A 19,496-nucleotide genomic window follows, 5' to 3' on the forward strand; every position below is an offset into this window, starting at 1 on the left:
ATATTGTAAATCAACTGTACTTCAATAAAGATAGTATATGGCTATATATGGTTGTAGGAATTTAAAAGCCTATTTTAGGACAATTTTTTTATTTTGAAAACATACAGAAGGGTATATAAAGGTTTCTAAATGTTAAAGTTCTGTTTTTTTTAATAGGGCATTCTGGAACAAGATGCATTCCACAGATCGCTCTTGGCCTGCTGCCTTGAGGTCGTCACTTTTTCTTATAAGCCTCCTGGGAATTTTCCATGTATTACTGAAATATTTGATGTGCCACTTTATCATTTTTACAAGGTATTTTTAAAAATCTGAAACTGATGAGGAAATTGTAGATGAGATCCACTTCCTGTGGTTAGCCATCTAATTCATTTTAATATATGAGTACATTTCTTCTATTTTTAATTACATATTTAATAATTTCCACTCTAAATGGGGAGCAGAGAAGAAATAGGAGTCTTAAGAACTATATATATTCTTCCAATGTATTATATAGATCTATTTTGTGTAAAAGATTCATATAATTCCTCCTTTTATCTGATAGTCTTTTAGAATACTTTCATTTTATGAGCTAAGAAGGTTTTAGAAAAGTAGAAAACATATCACTAGCTAATCGTGATAGCAACCTTCTTTTTTTAAAAATTATTGACTTATTTATTTGCCTGCGTCAGGTCTTAGTTGTGACACGTGGGATCTTCGTTGCGGCATGGGAGATCTTTCATTGAGCGCGCAGGCTCAGTGGTTGTGGTGCATGGGCTTAGTTGCCCTGTGGCACATGGGATCTTAGTTCCCCAACCACGGATCGAACTTGCGTCCCCTGCATTGAAGGCAGATTCGTAACCACTGGACCACCAGGGAAATCCCCACAACCTTCTTTTTTATTTTATGAAAATTAAATGAAAGTGTCTCTCAAAAATAAACAACTCCTGGGCTTCCCTGGTGGCGCAGTGGTTGAGAATCCACCTGCTGATGCAGGGGACACGGGTTCCTGCCCCAGTCCGGGAAGATCCCACATGCTGCGGAGCGGCTGGGCCCGTGAGCCATGGCCGCTGAGCCTGCGCGTCCGGAGCCTGTGCTCTGCAACGGGAGAGGCCACAACAGTGAGAGGCCCACCTAGTGCGCGCGCACACACACACACACACACACACACACACACACACAAAAAAAAAAAAAAAAAAAAAAAAAAAAAAAAACACCCAACTCCTTTTCACATGTTATATAGAGGCACAGAATTATAGCATTGATTTGGTTTCCCTCTTAATATTGATTTAGTGTATGGATTTAATTCTCCTACAGTAGTCAAAACTAATTTTTATAGTGGCATAGACTGAATGTTCAGAGTTTTTTGATTTTTTTTCTGTTTTTTTTTGCAGTACGTGGGCCTCTCACTGTTGTGGCCTCTCCCGATGCAGAGCACAGGCCCCGGATGCGCAGGCTCAGCGGCCATGGCTCACGGGCCCGGCTGCTCCACGGCATGTGGGATCTTCCTGGACCGTGGCATGAACCCGTGTCCCCTGCATCGGCAGGTGGACTCTCAACCACTGCGCCACCAGGGAAGCCCCAGAGTTTTTAAATGTGAAATTTTGGGACTTCCCTGGTGGTGCAGTGGTTAAGAATCTGCCTGTGAGTGCAGGGGACATGGGTTCGAGCACTGGTCCGGGAAGATCCCACCTGCTGCAGAGCAGCTAAGCCCGCGAGCCACAACTACTGAAGCCCGTGTGCCTAAAGCCTGTGCTCTGCAACAAGAGACGCCACCGCTATGAGAAGCCCGTGTGCCACAGTGAAGAGTAACCCCTGCTCACCACAATTAGAGAAAGCCCATGTGCAGCAACAAAGACCCAATGCAGCCGAAAATAAAATAATAAATAAATAAATTTATAAAAAATAAATAAATATGAAATTTTGAGTAATGTTTTTTAATCTCAATAGATAAGGCATGTTTTTTAAAGATTTTTGAAATTTTTAATTTAAAGATATTTTTAAATGTATCACTATATAAAAGATTTTATATAATTCATACATGCAGTTTAAATAATTATTTATAAAGATAGTGAAAGGGAGAGCTGCTGTTTCAAAATAGTACTTTCCTTTAAACTTGTAATTCTTGATAAATTGACTTTTGTTTCTATAAATATGTAATAAAACTTAAATAAGTTTACCAATTTTGCTTTTGCACTTGAACAATTTTTTTGTTAAAAATTTATTATTACTAAATAAAGACATTTTAAAAAATTTCAGGTGATAGAAGTATTCATTAGAGCAGAAGATGGCCTTTGTAGAGAGGTGGTAAAACACCTTAATCAGATTGAAGAACAGATCTTGGATCATTTGGCATGGAAACCAGAGTCTCCACTCTGGGACAGAATTAGAGACAATGAAAACAGAATTCCCACCTGCGAAGAGGTTTGTGAAAAGATGTTAACATCTTTCTATGATAAAAGTATATCAGTATATAGTCTATTCATAATTCTGTTTCACTGACCACAGTTAAACTTAGCATCTTCCTCATGAGTATGGGAGGGTAATAGCTGGGTTTAATTTGGTACAATCACCCCTATATCTAAGAGGAACCAAGAGTCAGAAATCATTTGTGACTGTCCAAGGTTTCAGTGACAGCGTAAGGATTCAGTGTTCTTTCTTGATTTTCTAATCAGGTTTCTGTACCTTAAAAGGGTTGTCTAATTCTCCAAATCAGTAATGAAGGTTAATTTATATTTAGTATCCAACTATTAGATTTGAATTTTTTAAGCCTGCCAGAATTCTTTTTAACTTCAGTATGAAAGTGGAAAAGACAGGGGATTTTATTTAGGTGGAATAACTGATGAGCCAAGATAGTTTTCTTTTGCCTTAGATTATTATTATATTTCTAATTAAAATACTTTTTTGAATAATGGCATTCTGTGTAAACATTCCCTAATAGGTCATGCCACCTCAGAACCTGGAAAGAGCAGATGAAATTTGTATTGCTGGCTCCCCTTTGACTCCCAGAAGGGTGAGTGAAGTTCGTGCTGATGCTGGAGGACTTGGAAGAAGTAAGTTTAAAATATTAAGGGAAGTATTTTGGGGCCTAGCATCTGGAGATTCAAATTCCATCTAAAACTACAAGTGAAGTTAGTAGGGTGTATATAGAAGAAAATATTCTGTACATTATAGTACCACATGGATCACTTTAATGCTTTTGAAAAATATTAAAGAACACAGGAAAATGTGTGAAAAGTCAAGTGTCTTTTAAAATAGATAGAATGCTGTATATTAATGTGATTCCTGTTTTTTAAGTGTATTTTTTTTCTATAAGCATGCAAAAGGGCTGAAATGGAAAAACCAAACTATTAATGATTATTGTTGGGTAATAGAATTCTAGGTGATTTCTGTAAATTTTTTAAGGTGAATATTACTTTCAAAATTGGAAGAAACAGAAAAATCTTCTTAAAGGTAGAGTGTATGATCTAATTAGGTACAGATGAGCCATTGAGTTAAGAGGACTGAATGGCCTGAGCATGTTCAGCTTTTTTTTTTTTTTGGCTGCGCCTTGTAGCTTATGGGATCATAGTTCCCTGACCAGGGATTGAACCCAGGCCCTGGAAGTGAAAGCACCAAGTCCTAACCACTGGACTGCCGGGGAATTCCCAAGCATGTTCAGCTTTGACTCTTGTCAGTTGAGCAGTGCTACCCTGGTTAATACAACAGCATTGCTGGCCCTGAGGTACAGAAAAGGGAAGTTTTGCTTTTCATCTGGTTATATTTTAGGCAGTTCTTTATAACATCTGCCAGGTGCAACGTTTAAGTTTATATACTTCAGATAAAACTACTTTTTTAAAAAGCAATTCTGTAAATTCAGAGAGTTCTAAATCCTTGGATTCCATTAGAAGGATATTCTTGTTTCTAGATCAACTTTTTAATGTAATTGATAAGCACTGGCTATAGAAGAAAGATCAGTTTTAAAATGAGGAATCACTCTGTGTCAGTGCATACTCAATGAATATGGATGATCTATATGAAAACTTACTCAGTTTTGAAAGAGGAGGCATAATGGCTTAATGGCTTATTTTTCTGCTTATTATCCACTCAGACCCATAGATCTGATAGCTGGTCTTCCTCAGTCCTATTTCTGTAGAGTTTTTCCTTCCCTAATCAATGGATTAGGACTTGACTTTAAACTTCATTTTTTTGTACTTATCACTTCTCCATTTTCATGAGGTCTTTTAATATTTTACAAGATATTGATCATAATTTGAAACACTTTTTTTTTTTTGGCTGTGCCACGTGGTATGCGGGATCCTAGTTCCCCAGCCATGGATCAAACCTGTGTCCCCTGCATTGGAAGCATGGAGTCTTAACCACTGGACCACTAGGGAAGTCCTTCAAACACTTTCAAAAAAATTTTATTGAAGTATAGTTGATTTACAATGTTGTGTTAATTTCTGTTGTATAACAAAGTGACTCAGTTATACATATTCTTTTTCATAATGGTTTATCAAAGGATATTGAATATAGTTCCCTGTGCTATACAATAGGACCTTGTTGTTTATTTACCCAGAGATAATGATCATAATTAATGTATTCTTTCTAACTCTGCAGCTTTGTTCCAAATATAAATCTAGTACATTTATTTGCTTTTGTATCACCAAGAAATTATAATGTTAAGCCACAGTCTGTCAGAACTACTCCTGTCAGTCCTCTTATGAACTCTCTACATAGATTTTAATATTTAAAACCCAGTGATGTGCAGTTTTTACAGTTGGACATGGAAGAGGGAAAGGGATGCCTCTTAAAAATTCAGACAGTGGTGTGAATACTTAACTATAATGGTTAACAGAGTTTCTGTGTGGGATGTTGAAAAAGCTTTGGAAAAGATGGTGGTGGTGTTTGCACAGCACTGTGAATGCAGTGCTGCTGAGCTGTACACTTAACAGCAGGTGAAATGCCAAGTCCTATGCTATACGTATTTTACTACAATTTTAGAAAGCTAGTAATATACCCAGAACCACTGAATTGTACAATTTAAGTGGGTGAAATATGTGTGAATCATATCTCAGTAAAGTTGTTTAAAAAAAAACTAAACTTAATTGAATCCAAAACATGTATGTCCATTCGTGCTAAAGAACCGGATTGAATTTTAGTAACTTTCTACATGTAAAAAATGACAAAGATGAAAATGCATAAAACAGGGGGTAAATGCTCCCAGATTATACATAGTAATATCAAATCCATCAAGTCTTCTTATCAAGTAGTATCTTTACAGTGAAATCACATCTTACATGAGTGTTCTGTAGAAATTGAATATGGTAGAAAAATAGAAAATTATTTAAATTGCCCCTCAGTCCTCAGGACCCTGTGGTAGTGGAGGGCAAAGTCTAGTTTGATTTAGCAAAAGGTGGAGTGAAGAAGGGAACACTGTGAGACACACAGAGAAAAATCCTTTCTTTAAATTTTGCTCTTAATAGTATTCAGTTGAATTTTCATTCATTGAATGTAGCTATGATGTGACTCCTATAATTTTTGTTTTTTGATTATATAGTATTTCAAACACTAATTAGTTGTGAACATCACTTCTAGGATGGAAGTCAGATCTGTCTCCTTGAGTTAAATGATTTTTTTTTTTTAACCCTAGGCATAACGTCTCCAACCACATTATATGATAGGTACAGCTCTCCAACAGCCAGCTCTACCAGAAGGCGGCTATTTGTTGAGAATGATAGCCCCACTGATGGAGGGACACCTGGCCGCATCCCCCCACAGCCTCTAGTCAATGCTGTCCCTGTGCAGAATGTATCTGGGGAGGCTGTTTCTGTCACACCAGTTCCTGGACAGACTTTGGTCACCATGGCAACAGCCACTGTCACAGCCAACAATGGACAAACAGTGACTATTCCTGTACAAGGTAAGGAAGGCAGAGTTGAATATTGCATTCCTTCTCTGTGGCACTTATTAGAAAGTTACTCGAGATTTGGCTGGAATGATGATATGAGAGAAGAGTGGAGGAAAGGGGTTGGGAGGGGAAATAATTGAAAACCTCTGCCTGGAGAATATTATAGTATCAACATTTTCTTCACGCTTTTTTTCTCTGAAACAACTTTTAGGCATTGCCAATGAAAATGGAGGAATAACATTCTTCCCAGTCCAAGTAAATGTTGGGGGGCAGGCACAAGCTGTGACTGGCTCCATCCAGCCCCTCAGTGCTCAGGCCCTGGCTGGAAGTTTAAGCTCTCAACAGGTGACAGGAACGACCTTGCAAGTCCCTGGTCAGGTGGCCATTCAACAGATTTCCCCAGGTGGACAACAGCAGAAACAAGGCCTACCTTTAACCAGCAGCAATATTAGACCCAGGAAGACCAGCTCCTTATCGCTTTTCTTTAGAAAGGTAATTTTTCTAAAGAAAAATATACCCTTACCAGTTCTAGAGCTTGGGAAATACAAGGGTTAGATAAACAAAGCTTGAGATATTTTTGTTTATCTACTAGGTTTATCACTTAGCAGGTGTCCGTCTTCGGGACCTTTGTGCTAAATTGGATATTTCAGATGAACTGAGGAAAAAAATCTGGACCTGCTTTGAATTCTCCATAATTCAGTGTCCTGAACTTATGATGGACAGACATCTGGACCAGTTGTTAATGTGTGCCATTTATGTGATGGCAAAGGTGAGTACCATTAGGAATTTAAAGGAAAAAGTAAAGATGCTACTTCCTTACTCTCAGAACACTTTTAACAGCTTCATTGAGATAAAATTCACATACCATATAATTCACTCATTTAAAATGCACAGCTCAGTGGATTTTAGTACATTCATAGGTATGTGTGACAATCACCACAGTCAATTTTGGAATATGATATTCCATTGTATGCATATATGATATTTTGTTTACCATTCATCAGTAATGGACATTTAGATTATTTCTACTTTGGGACTATTATAAATAACACTGCTATGAACATTTGTATACAAGTTTCTGCATGGACATCTTTTCATTTTGCTTCTGTATATACCTTGGGGTGGATTGCTGGGTCGTAGGGTAAACTCTGTGTTTGAGGAACTGCCAGACTTGTCTTCCAAAGTCATTGCACCATTTTACATTTCCACTGATAGTATGTGAAGGTCCTTATTTCTCCACATTCTCATCAACACTTTTTATTATCTTACTTTGTTTTTTAAAATAATTTATTGAGGTGAAACTCACATAACATTACCCATTTTAAAACAAAAGTTTCAAGTTTTAAAATTGGTAACTTTTTTCTTCTTTTTCAAGGTCTTTGTCAATTCTGACTTCTTGTCACAAAGAAGTCAGGTGGGGTTCAGATAAAGATTATGTTGAGTCTGTAGATGAATTTGGGGAACATTGCTATCTTAACCATATTTCACTTTCTGATCAATGAACATTTGGGACCTATGCTTTTCTTTGTGGGTAGTTTATTGATGGATGATTCTTTTTCTTGTTATGAGTCTATTCAGATTGTCTGTTTCTTCTAGAACCAATTTTGGTAGTGTATGTCTTCCTAGGAATTTGTCTGTTTCCTCTGGGCTTTCTAATTTGTTGGCACACAATTGTTCATAATATTCATTTTAGTCCTTTTTATTCTTTGTCAGTAATAATTTAACAATCTCTCTTTTTATCTTATTCAGTGTAGCTGAAGGTTTATCAGTTTTGTTGATTTTGTCAATGAGATTTTGGTTTCATTTATTATTATATGCTCTAATCTTTATTATTCCCTTCTTTTTGCTTGCTTTAGGCTTTGTTTTGTTTTGTTTTTCCTGGCTGTGCCGCATGGCTGGTGGGATCTTAGTTCCCTGATCAGGGATCGAACCCAGACCCTCAGCAGTGAAAGTGCCAAGTCCTAACCCCTGGACCATCAGGGAATTCCCTAGGCTTAGTTTTTGCTCTTCTTTTTTCAGTGTCTTAAGATGAATGGTTAGGTAATTAATCTTTCTTCTTTTTTACTATAGGCATTGAGCTATAAATTTCCCACTAAGCACTGCTTTAGCTGCATCTCATAAGTTATGGTATGTTGTATCTTCATTTTCATTCATCTCAGTGTTTTCTAATTTCTCTTTTGATTTGACTTACTGGTTATCTAGATGTTGTAATTTCAACATATTTGTGAGTTTCCCAAATTTCTGTTAATGATTTCTAGTTTCAATCCATTGTGGTCAAAAAACACACTTTGTATTAATTACTTCAATCCTTTTAAATTTATTGAAGTTTCGTAACCTAGCATATGGTCTATCCTGGAGAATGTTCAGTGTGCACTTGAGAAGAATGTATATTCTATTGTTGGGTGGAGTGTTCTATAGATGTCTGTAAGGTTTTTTAGTGTTTTTTATAGTGTTAAAGTCTTCTGTTTCTTTGTTGATCTTCTATCTAGTATCCATCCATTATTGAAAGTGGGGTATTGAACTCTCTAAATATTATTATCGAATTGCCTATTTCTCCCTTCATTTCTGTCAGTTTTTCCTTCAAATATTTTGGTACTCTGTTATTAGGTGCATGTGTGTTTTTAATTGTTGTACCTTTCTGATGGATTGACCCTTCATCATTATGAAATGTCCCTTTTTATCTCTAGTAACTTATTTTTTGTTTTAAAGTCAGTTTTATAGTGTGATATTTGTATAGCCACCCAGCTTTCTTAGGGTTGCTGTTTGCATGATATACCTTCTTTCCATCATTTTCTTTCTTATCTGTTTGTTTGTTTTAATGTAAAGTGTCTCTTATATAAGGAGTATAGTTGGATCTCTTTTTTTATCTAGTCAGACAATTTCTGCCTTTGATTTTGTTGTTTAATCCATTCATATTTTAACATAATTGTTGTAACTGGATTTACATCTGCCATTTTACTTTTTGTTTTTTATATATGTCTCATGTCTTTCAGATACCTCTTCCTCCTTTATTGCTTTCATTTTCATGTGTATTCATGGCATTTTAATTTCAGTGATGACTTTTTTTTTTTTTTTTTGCGGTACACAGGCCTCTCACTGCTGTGGCCTCTCCCGTTGCGGAGCATAGGCTCTGGACGCACAGGCTCAGTGGCCATGGCTCACGGGCCCAGCCACTCCGCGGCATGTGGGATCTTCCCGGACCGGGGTATGAACCCCTGTCCCCTGCATCGGCAGGCGGACTCTCAACCACTGCGCCACCAGGGAAGCCCTCAGTGATGACTTTTTAACTTTTTTTTTCTTAGTGGTTTCTTTGGGGCTTACCTTTTACTTTTTTTTTTCTTTTTGCTCTATCCCCCCCCTTTTTTTTCCCCATCTTTATTGATACATAATTGACATATCACATTGTATTATAAGTATAAAATGTACAGTGTGATGATTTGATACATATATTGCATTATGATTACCACCCAGCTACTTTTTCTTGGTAGTAAGAATATTTAAGATCAACTCTCAAGTATACAATTCAGTTTGTTAACTATAGTCATCATGCTGCAAATTAGTTCCTCTAAATTTATTCATCTTATAACTGGAAATCTGTACCCTTCAATTAGCATCTCCCCACTTCCTCCAACCCCCACATATACATCTTTACTTATGAAAACCAGCTTCAAATTTATACTAACTGAATGCCAGTGAGATATAGAGGCGTTACTTCTATGTAACTGTTTCCTTTTTGTTATGTTGTGGTAGTATTGTTATACATATTATATCCATGAATGTTATAAATTCAAAACCACATTGTAGTTATTTAATATTTTTATGACTTTTAAAGGAGCTGAGAGAAGAAAGGAGTGCAAGTATTTATAGTTTTTATCATATTAACCTTATTTACCATACTTCTCTCTGTTGGTTCCTGGGGATTTGAGTTGTCATCTGGAGTCATTTCCTTAGCCTAGAATAGCTTTCCTCCTAATCTCGTCCTTTGTGCTGTTTTTGGCAAACATATATATATCACATTTCATCATGTATGTATGTTGTTTTATACAATTAAAAACAATCAGTTAAGAAATATGCATTTTATACTGTCTTTCCAGTTACATAATGATCTTTACCATTGCTCTTTGGTTTTTTTTTTTTGTGTGTGTGTGTGTGTGTGCTAGGCGGGCCTCTCGCTGTTGTGGCCTCTCCCGTTGCGGAGCACAGGCTCCGGATGCGCAGGTTCAGCGGCCATGGCTCACGGGCCCAGCCGCTCCGCGGCATGTGGGATCTTCCCAGACCGGGGTACGAACCCGTGTCCCCTGCATCGGCAGGCGGACTCTCAACCACTGCGCCACCAGGGAAGCCCTGCTCTTTGTTTTTTCACATGTATTTGAATTACTGTGTGGGGTCACTTAACTTATATTTATTTATTTAATCTATTTGGCTGCGTTGGGTCTTAGTTGCTACACGCAGGCTTTCTCTAGTTGTGGCAAGCGGGGTCTGCTCTTCATTGCAGTGCACAGCCTTCTCATTGCAGTGGCTTCTCTCATTGTGGAGCACAGGCTCTAGGTGCGTGGGCTCAGTAGTTGTGGTGCACAGGTTTAGTTGCTCCGCAGCATGTGGAATCTTCCCGGACCGGGGCTTGAACGCGTGTCCCCTGCATTGGCAGGTGGATTCTTAACCACTGCGCCACCAGGGAAGCCCTGGGGTCACTTACTTTTAGTATGAAGAACTTTCCTTAGTATTTTCATGTAAGATGGTTCTGCTAGCAGCATATTTTATTTCTTTATGTTTATGTGAGATTGTATTTATTTCACTTTCATTTATGAAAGATAACTTTATTGGATATCGGATTCTTAGTTTTCACTTTGTCCATTGTCTCATAGCCTCCATAGTTTCTAATGAGATGTTTTCTGTTACTTTATCGGAGTTTCCTAGTAAGCAAAAAGTTGCTTTTCTCTTGATGCTTTCAAGATATTCTCCCTTTCTTTGGCATTCAGCTTTTTTACTATATGTCTTGGTATGGAGCTCTTTGCATTTGTCCTACTTGGAATGTTAAAATTCATGGATATGTAGATTGTTTTTAAAATAAATTTGGGAATGTTTCAGCCTTTATTTCTTTGAACATTTCTTTCGGCTCCTCTCCCTCCCCTCCTTCTGGTACTCCCACAGTCTCTTGATGTGCCACATTTCTCTGAAGCTCTGTTAATTTTTCCTCATTCTTTTTTTCTCTGTTCTTTGGATTGTACAACTCCATCTTCAGGTTTGCTAAATGTTTTTTGCCAGTTCAAATCTAGTCTTTCATTCCTCTGATGAATTTTTTGTTACTGTAATTTTTTATTCTAGGTCTTGGCTCAAATACCATTTATTCCCTCTGTTGTTACTGAATTTTAGTAGATTTTCTTGAATATATATTTCTTCATTTGTTATATGCCTTTTAGGGCCATTTCCAGAGGCTTTAAATGATTGTTTTTTAATATAATTTTCACCAGTTTCACTGGGGAGCAGGTTCACAGACCATCTCATAGTATTATGCTGGGAGTAAAATTCTCTCTCAGAGTACTCCTATTCTTTGCCAGGTCACAAAAGAAGACAAGTCCTTCCAGAATATTATGCGTTGCTACAGGACTCAGCCACAGGCCCGGAGCCAGGTAACTTACTACGTTTTCTCTCATGGCTGAAAATAAAGATCAGAGTCTTTGAGGCGTACAAAAAAGTTAACTACAGTTGATTCTGTGGCCTTTTCTCCAGGATAAAAAACTAAGATTCTACTTTAAGGGAAGTCTTTATTTTAATCTTATTTAACTATTGACAGACAGCAACACATCTTGATTAACAGTCAGCTACACATCTTAATTAGTTTAAGTTCTCTTTTCACCAAAAGGTAATGATGTGAAATAATTGATTCCTTTTTAATTCAGATAATCACAAGATAGATGTAAATTAGGAAGCTGTTTGGATTCTATGTCACCTTGAATTCAGTCTGGTTTAGGAAACATAATGCTGTACATTTAACCAAAACAGCATTAAGTGAAATTTTAAAACTCATTTTACCTTTAATGCTATTCATTTGTTTCAAGAGGTAGGTAGGTATGTGAGATCTTTGTATTGATATTTGACTTAGAATGACTTGATTTTACAATTGCATATTATTACTGCTCTGTAGAGTTGTAGGCAGTACTTGGAAGTTGAAGCCTGACAGGCCCTGATGTAAATCCTGTATCTGTTATTTGATATGTAACCTTGGCTGCATTTATTAAACTCCCCTGAGTAGGAAAACTACTACTATATGGAGTTGAGAATTAAATAACATGTCAAAGTCACATAGTCTAGGATGTGCTCAATAAATAACTCGTTTCTGTTCCCTTCTCATGACCTGTCTAAAGGTGTATAGAAGTGTTCTGATAAAAGGGAAAAGGAAAAGAAGAAATTCTGGCAGCAGTGATAGCAGAAGCCATCAGAACTCTCCAACAGAACTAAACAAAGACAGAAGTAAGTGGGATCTTTATGAACTTATAAAATGAAATTAAGAGCTTCTCTTATTTTTTAGGCCTAGGACTAAGGATTAATAATTACTGTTGTAGAAACTATGAAAATATTTTATTGGCAAAAGATTTTTTGGACAGTAAACCAAATTCTAAATTTAATCACAGGGCTGTTTGTCCTTTATCCCATGGCTTTGAGGCACATTGTGCATAACACTTTTCTCTAGAGGGATTAGCGAAGGATGGAGAAGGCAGGCATTTGTTGACTTCAATTTAAGAAAAATGTGGCATGTCAACAGAAACCATGCTATGGAAACACCATCCTTAATTGTTAGTTTATACCACTTAATGCAGGGCTCAGGTCCTAGAAAGCTTGGTGTAAATTAATGAAAACTATTCAGTAAGCCCTTGCTACATTAATAGCATGGTAGTACAGTTAGTATTTTTTTTTATTAATTAATTTCTTTTTGGCTGTGTTGGGTCTTTGTTGCTGCGCGTGGGCTTTCTCTAGTTACGGTGAGCTGGGGCTACCCTTCATTGCGGTGCGTGGGCTTCTCATTGTGGTGCGTGGGCTTCTCATTGCGGTGGCTTCTCGTTGCAGAGCATGGGCTCTAGGCACGTGGGCTTCAGTGGTTGTGGTGTGTGGGCTCAGTAGTTATGGTTCACGGGCTCTAGAGCGCAGGCTCAGTAGTTGTGGCGCACAGGCTTAGTTGCTCCGCAGCATGTGGGATCTTCCCGGACCAGGGCTCAAACCCGTGTCCCCTGCATTGGCAGGCGGATTCTTAACCACTGCGCCACCAGGGAAGCCCTAAAGTTAGTATTTAATATCTTATCTGTGCTTTGCTCCTTGGTATGAAGAATAAGAGTGCCCATTTGCTGCTATTCAGTAAGTAGAGCAGGTAGCCATTCACCCCTATTTTACTGAATTTTCTTTTTAAAAGCAACCTGCACTAGCAGTCTTCCTGTTTAACACTTTTTGTTCCACCGGTTATAGCCAGTAGAGACTCCAGTCCTGTCATGAGGTCAAGCAGCACCTTGCCAGTTCCACAGCCTAGCAGTGCCCCTCCTACACCTACTCGTCTCACAGGTGCCAACAGTGATGTGGAAGAGGAGGAGAGGGGAGACCTTATTCAGTTCTACAACAACATCTACATAAAAAAAATTAAAACATTTGCCATGAAGTACTCACAGGCAAATGCAGTAAGTTTGATGAGGATTATTTCACACTTTTTTCACTTGTGAGGAATGAGGAGTCACTTATGTTTGAGCTGCTTCTGTGTAAACTAGTTCTACAAATCTTTTTGTTAAGACTAAGGAAGTCTCTAACAGAAATAATGGGCTTAACCAACATAATTTCTACTGTTGTGAAGCATTAAACAAGATGATATTTGGATTCCCTACAAAGTATAGTAATATGAGACAGACTGCATAGGTTCAAATTATCCAAAACTTACCAGCTGTGGTGACCCTGCAAGTTATTTAACTTCCTCTGTACCTCATTTCCTCATATATAAAATGGGACTAGAAGTAGTCCCTCGCTTATAGGGTTGTTGGGAGGATTAAATTACATAATGTATTTTAAATGCTTAAAACAGTGACTGGCACAAAGAAAGCACTTAGATGTTTGCTATGTGTATGGTTTTCTTTAGGGGTTTAAGTTTTGCCGCGGATACATCACTATCATTCATAAAGCTACTGGTTTAATACCTCTTCACTCTTTCAATAAAAATAACCATTTTCAAAAAAAAGCACCTGATTAGAAATTTCGTTTACCTTTCTTAGAAATTTTTTTTCTTAAACAGATGGATGCTCCTCCACTCTCTCCCTATCCGTTTGTAAGAACTGGCTCTCCTCGCCGAATACAGTTGTCTCAAAATCATCCTGTGTACATATCCCCGCATAAAAATGAAGCAATGCTTTCTCCTCGAGAAAAGATTTTCTACTACTTCAGCAACAGTCCTTCAAAGGTGAGCCTAATATAAATCTTGGCCTTTATTAACCCCAAAATGTTTAGGATTCTAGAAACAGGGTTGTTGGGAAACCCTCAGTACTCACACGAGTGATGATCTGTCAAGGAAGAGTGACCAGTAAGTCCCAAAGCAGCAAAAAACAATGGTTTGGGGGGAGAACTTTAAAGCTGGAAATAGGGTAAGGGATCTGGATTTTCATTCCTCCCTTTTCCTATTTGTACATTTGAATATTCTGCTATAAATCTGGAATTTTATTTTTTTATTCCATTTGTAAAACTTTAAAATTCCAAATTTCTGTTAGGGAAGGAAAATTTGGATCCCTTAACTGATTTACTACGTGCCTCCTTCTGGGATAGGAAGTGTTTCTGTCCTCTGGATTCTTAGTCTAAGGGTTTCTCAGAAATGGGCATTTTGGACACTTGGACAGTGTCATATTAGCACAGATTTAAGTGGTAGCATCTGCTTCAGTCTGCAATGGGGAGGGAAGCTTGAGTGAAGCCTTAATGGATGAAAAGTTAGCAGACTGCTGAGGGGTAGAAGGAAGGGCATCCAGGATGAAGCAGATAAGGGAAGGGACACAAAGTTCTTGAGGCAGTAAGGCTAGATCCCTAGGAATCATACTTTATGTTAAGGAGTGCACCTGCATCTTAAAGGTCCTTAAGTGCTATCTGTATTTATAAAGACTGTTTAGGAAAAACACATATATAACACATTGCCTAGACTCTCAAAACAATGCCAGTATCATGAAGAGATAGATGATAGATAGATGGTAGGGAGAGTACTGATCTAGAGTAAAGGAGACTAAAGAGACATGACAACCAAATGCAAGGCATGATGATCTTTGATTGGATCCTGCATAGAAAAGCACAGCTATAAAGGATATTTGGGGGACAAGTGGGAAAATTGAATATTGACTTTAACGTTAATGTTTTAAATTTCTGTTAAATGTCTTTGGTATTGATGATGGTATATAGGAGAATATGTTTTTAAAGTATTCAGAGATGAAATGCCCCAGTGTCAACAACTTACTTTCAAATGGTTCAGCTAAAAAGAAAATTATATAGAGAACAAATGTGGTAAAATGTTAATGACAGATAAATGGGTGCTCAATGAACTATTCTTCTAACTTTTCTGTAGGCTTGAAATCTTTTTGGGGAAAAAGAAAAAGTTGGGGGAAACAAGTAAAAATGATAGCAGCAAAAATCTATTAGGAAAAGTTTTTCCATTATATTTTCTACAATAGTAACGAAGTATCACATGCCTTGGACTAAATTGATCCTGTGTAGAAACTTATTTAACTTGAATAAGAGATTTTTTAAAAACTGGAATAAATGAAGATATACTAATATTTCTCAATAGGAAGACCAAATATTAAAAAGATACCGTTTCCTCCAACCATTACATAGGTTTAATCTAATTCCAATGATAACCCAGTGGAATTGTGAAAGCTGGAAATATAAATCTGCAATAGCCCTGAAAGGCAACTTTAGTTGGTGGAAACGGCTCTGATGCTCCTCTATTAGTAGATTTTCATCCTATACCAAATAAATTCCAAATGGATTAAAAAGTTAAATGGAAAAAATGAACTGGAGTAAGAATATTCAATTCAAAAGGCCAAAAAAGGAAGAAGATAACAAACAAATAGCAACTAAATATAAATCGTCTAAATATACCAATTAAAATGCAGAAATTTTAAGACTGGACAAAAAAGGAAGACCTGTTTTACTGTTTATTAGTAACCCACTTTAAATATAGACACAAATAGTTTAAAGTAAAAGGATGATAACCCAAATGTCCCATTAACTGATAAATAGATAAATCTATATCCATACAAGGGAATATTACTCCAATAAAAAGAAAGTTCTGATACATGCTACAACTAGGATGGACCTTGAAAACATTGTTAAGTGAAAGAAGCCAGTCACAAAAGGACAAATATTATACTTCAGTTTCTATGAAATGTCCAGAATGGGCAAATTTATAGAAGCAGAAAGTAGACTAGTGATCCCCTGAAGGGAATGGAGAGTTTCAGCTAATGGATCAAGTTTCTTTCTGGGATGATGAAAGAGTCCTAAAATTCAATGTGGTGATGGTTGCACAGCTCTGGGAACATACTAAAAGCTATGGATTTGTATACTTCAAATGGTTGAATTATATGGTATGTAAATTATATCACAGTACAGCTGTTTTTAAAAAGAAAAAGGATGGACAAAGTTAAACTCTGCTCACACTAATCAAAAGAAAGCTGGAGTGGCTACATTAATATCATTAATATTGGTATCTGAAAGCAAATTTCAGAGCAGAGAATGTTATCAACGATAGAGAAGGTCATTTCCTAATTATAGACAGGACATACAGTCTTAAATAGAAAAAAATCATTTACAGTCAAGAGATTTCAAGATAACTGCTAGAACAAGTAGACAAAGAAAAATCAGTAAGGATATTCAAGATGTAAACATTATCAACCAAACTGACTAACTGACATTAATAGAATACTCCAACAGCATCAAGCTCACATGTAACATTTACCAAGATAGACCCACTGTGGACCATAAAACAAGTCTCAGTAAATTTTAAAGGATTTAAATAATGTATTTTCTCTGACCACAACAGAATTAAATCAAATCAATAACAGAAAGATACCAGGAAAACCCCCAAATTTTTGGAACCTAAACTGCATAATCTCTAAGAGTTAAAGAAGAAATAAAAGAGAAATTGGAAAATATTTCAAACCAAATGGAAATGAAAACAACATATCAAAATTTGTGAGATGCCATGAAAGCAGTGCTAAGAGGGAAATGAGCACCAAATATCTATATTAGGAAGGAAGGTCTCAAATTAGTGACCTAAGATTTCACCCTTAGGCAGCTAGAAAAAGCAGGAATCAATGAAATAGCTGAAATATGCTTTCCACTAGGAAACATGGACAATGACATTAGCAGCACATGAAAAATTTTTTTAACTACAGAAAATAATGCAATAGCTAACTTTTGGGGCTTTGGAGAAACTTAGTGCTGAAGGCACCTATAAATAAATCCAGTCTCTCTAGCCCTCTGGTGAAGTTTTTCTTAATCCGAGTTCTTCATGTGAACCAGAGAATGCAGAAAATAATTTGCCTGAATTTTCTCAGTTCTCCCAAGGATGACGTGTAACTAATATCAATACATTCCAGAATTCTAGATCATACTAATAAATTACCTACAATGGATGCCTTAGGGAATTAAGGCTTCTCTTGTGGAATTCCATCGCTGTTAAAAAATGAGTAACACTAGACTGGGGGAAAAAGGGCCTAATACTGTGTAAAGTCATGCTATTTTTTAAGAAAGGAAAATGGAAATGTATGAAACTGATTAAATGTGGCATAACAACGTGATGCTCTATAACTTTTGTAAAAAAAAAAAAAAAAAAAAAAACCCATATATTTGTGAACTCCTACATTGTGGAAAAGCTTACATCAAAACCACCTCTGGAGCTTGTTAAAAAATAGAAATACTCTGCCTCTATCCCAGATAGTCATCAATGTCAGCCAGCTGAGAAGTGAAATTGGAAGGATATAAAATTTGGTAGTACGTTCCTTTGTAAAGATGTTCAAACTCTTCAAGATAAACTACTTAACTCATTTGAGGTTCTTTGACTTAACACTGAACTATGTGTATTAGAATTTTAAAGTTTTTATATTTATTTTTAACCCCCCACCCCCGCCAGAGACTGAGAGAAATTAACAGTATGATACGGACAGGAGAAACGCCAACCAAAAAGAGAGGGATTCTTCTGGAAGATGGAAGTGAATCACCTGCAAAAAGAATTTGCCCAGAAAATCATTCTGCCTTATTACGCCGCCTCCAAGATGTAGCTAATGACCGAGGGTCCCACTGAGGTTAGTCTGTTGTACTGAAACTGTCTTTTCACAAACTCTGTTTAGCAGCATCATGTAATGCATGCTAGATTATGGGGCTCTTTTCCTTAATCCTTCCAGTATCCTTAGGATATTTTTACTTATCCCAACTGCCTTTTTCCCTACTTTTCAGTGCTTGCCATCAAGGCTGCTGAGAATCCAAACTTGGATTTTTTTTTTAACTCTTTGGCAAAGCTACTACAAGAATTGCAGAGAACAAAGTGTACTCAAATGTGTGTATAAGAGGTCTCTGTTAACGTGTTCCAGCAGAGGAACTGTATCTCAATTCATTCCTACCTGGCCCTCATGAAAAGCAAAAGTAGGTATTTTGTCCTAAAACACTTGGTAGGAGTGTAAGACTTTTGCATTCCTGAAAGGTAACACGGTAGAGCGCCCAGATTTGAAGGTCCTAGGTTATTAGTCCAAGTCTCCCATTCCCTTTGTGTAATTCTTCCCTCTCCCCATTAGGTGTGGTGCAGTGTGACAAGTGCTTTACTGGTGTGCAATGTGAGTGAACCTGTATAAGAAGTGGCACTTTAGGGCTGTAAAAAGCATGATTTTGTAACCCAGATTTTGCTGTATATTTGCAATGGCACTTTCTACAATGTGAACTTTATTAAGTACAAAACTTCTGGGCTGAACTTAATTCAGTATCTTCTTTGATGCTTTTGTACTTTAAAAAAATTGTTAAAGCCCCAGTAGCTACCTTTTGGGCATGTGTTTTAAATTCTCCATTTTTTGTTGATAGGGATCAGCTAGCTAAGTAAAGATTTTAAATCAAGTTGAATTAAGAGGATTATTATGAAAAATTATGACCTCTTCCTTTAGGAGGTAGTCATCCAAAAGACGTGTGTCTTTATTAAAGTGATATATTTTAAATATCTTTGGGTGTGTTCCTGGAAGTTTAAAAAATAGATTGGAGAATTTAGGTTTTTATTAGTACATAGTACCATTTATACAAATTAGAAAATGTTAATTTAATAGCTACTGAATTATCTATATATACCTTTATTAATCACTGTTGTTCCAGCAGTTTTAAAATTGAATGAATAATCTTATTAGGGAGAAAATTCAATTGTAAATTGAATCAGTATAAACAAAGTTACTAGGTAACTTCATATTGCTCTGAAAGAAATATGGAACTTACTTACACTGTTCAATTAGAATAGTGTTCTGCAAAAATATTTATAAAACCTCTCAAGATACTTACTGCTACTGTAATTTTATATGAAAATAAGTATTTTTCAATAAAGCACTTATAAATTCTTTGTTTAGTTATATTGAGAAAAGGGTATTTAATG

At 36.7% G+C, this 19,496-nt stretch overlaps 1 protein-coding gene across 3 annotated transcripts in view; it reads left to right on the forward strand.

Annotated features, from left to right (window-relative positions):
- Positions 1-19,468, forward strand: part of RBL2 (RB transcriptional corepressor like 2) — a 47,071-nt gene extending 27,603 nt beyond the window's left edge. The window contains exons 12-23 of one of the 3 annotated variants that reach the window (XM_067019259.1): positions 157-294; positions 2,236-2,400; positions 2,918-3,029; positions 5,609-5,878; positions 6,078-6,358; positions 6,459-6,635; positions 11,425-11,496; positions 12,232-12,337; positions 13,325-13,530; positions 14,133-14,297; positions 18,006-18,177; positions 18,329-19,468. In XM_067019259.1, the coding sequence (XP_066875360.1) occupies positions 157-294; positions 2,236-2,400; positions 2,918-3,029; positions 5,609-5,878; positions 6,078-6,358; positions 6,459-6,635; positions 11,425-11,496; positions 12,232-12,337; positions 13,325-13,530; positions 14,133-14,297; positions 18,006-18,176 (1,863 nt within the window). In that variant the 3' untranslated portion in view covers position 18,177; positions 18,329-19,468. Of the gene's footprint in view, positions 1-156; positions 295-2,235; positions 2,401-2,917; positions 3,030-5,608; positions 5,879-6,077; positions 6,359-6,458; positions 6,636-7,936; positions 7,994-10,026; positions 11,497-12,231; positions 12,338-13,324; positions 13,531-14,132; positions 14,298-18,005; positions 18,178-18,328 lie in introns of those variants that run through there. The other 2 variants (XM_067019260.1, XR_010837775.1) reach the window with 2 other exon arrangements.
- The last annotated feature ends 28 nt before the right edge of the window (positions 19,469-19,496 follow it).

The sequence above is a fragment of the Kogia breviceps genome, chromosome 18 (genome assembly GCF_026419965.1).
Source record: "Kogia breviceps isolate mKogBre1 chromosome 18, mKogBre1 haplotype 1, whole genome shotgun sequence".
In the NCBI taxonomy this organism is placed as follows: domain Eukaryota; kingdom Metazoa; phylum Chordata; class Mammalia; order Artiodactyla; family Physeteridae; genus Kogia; species Kogia breviceps.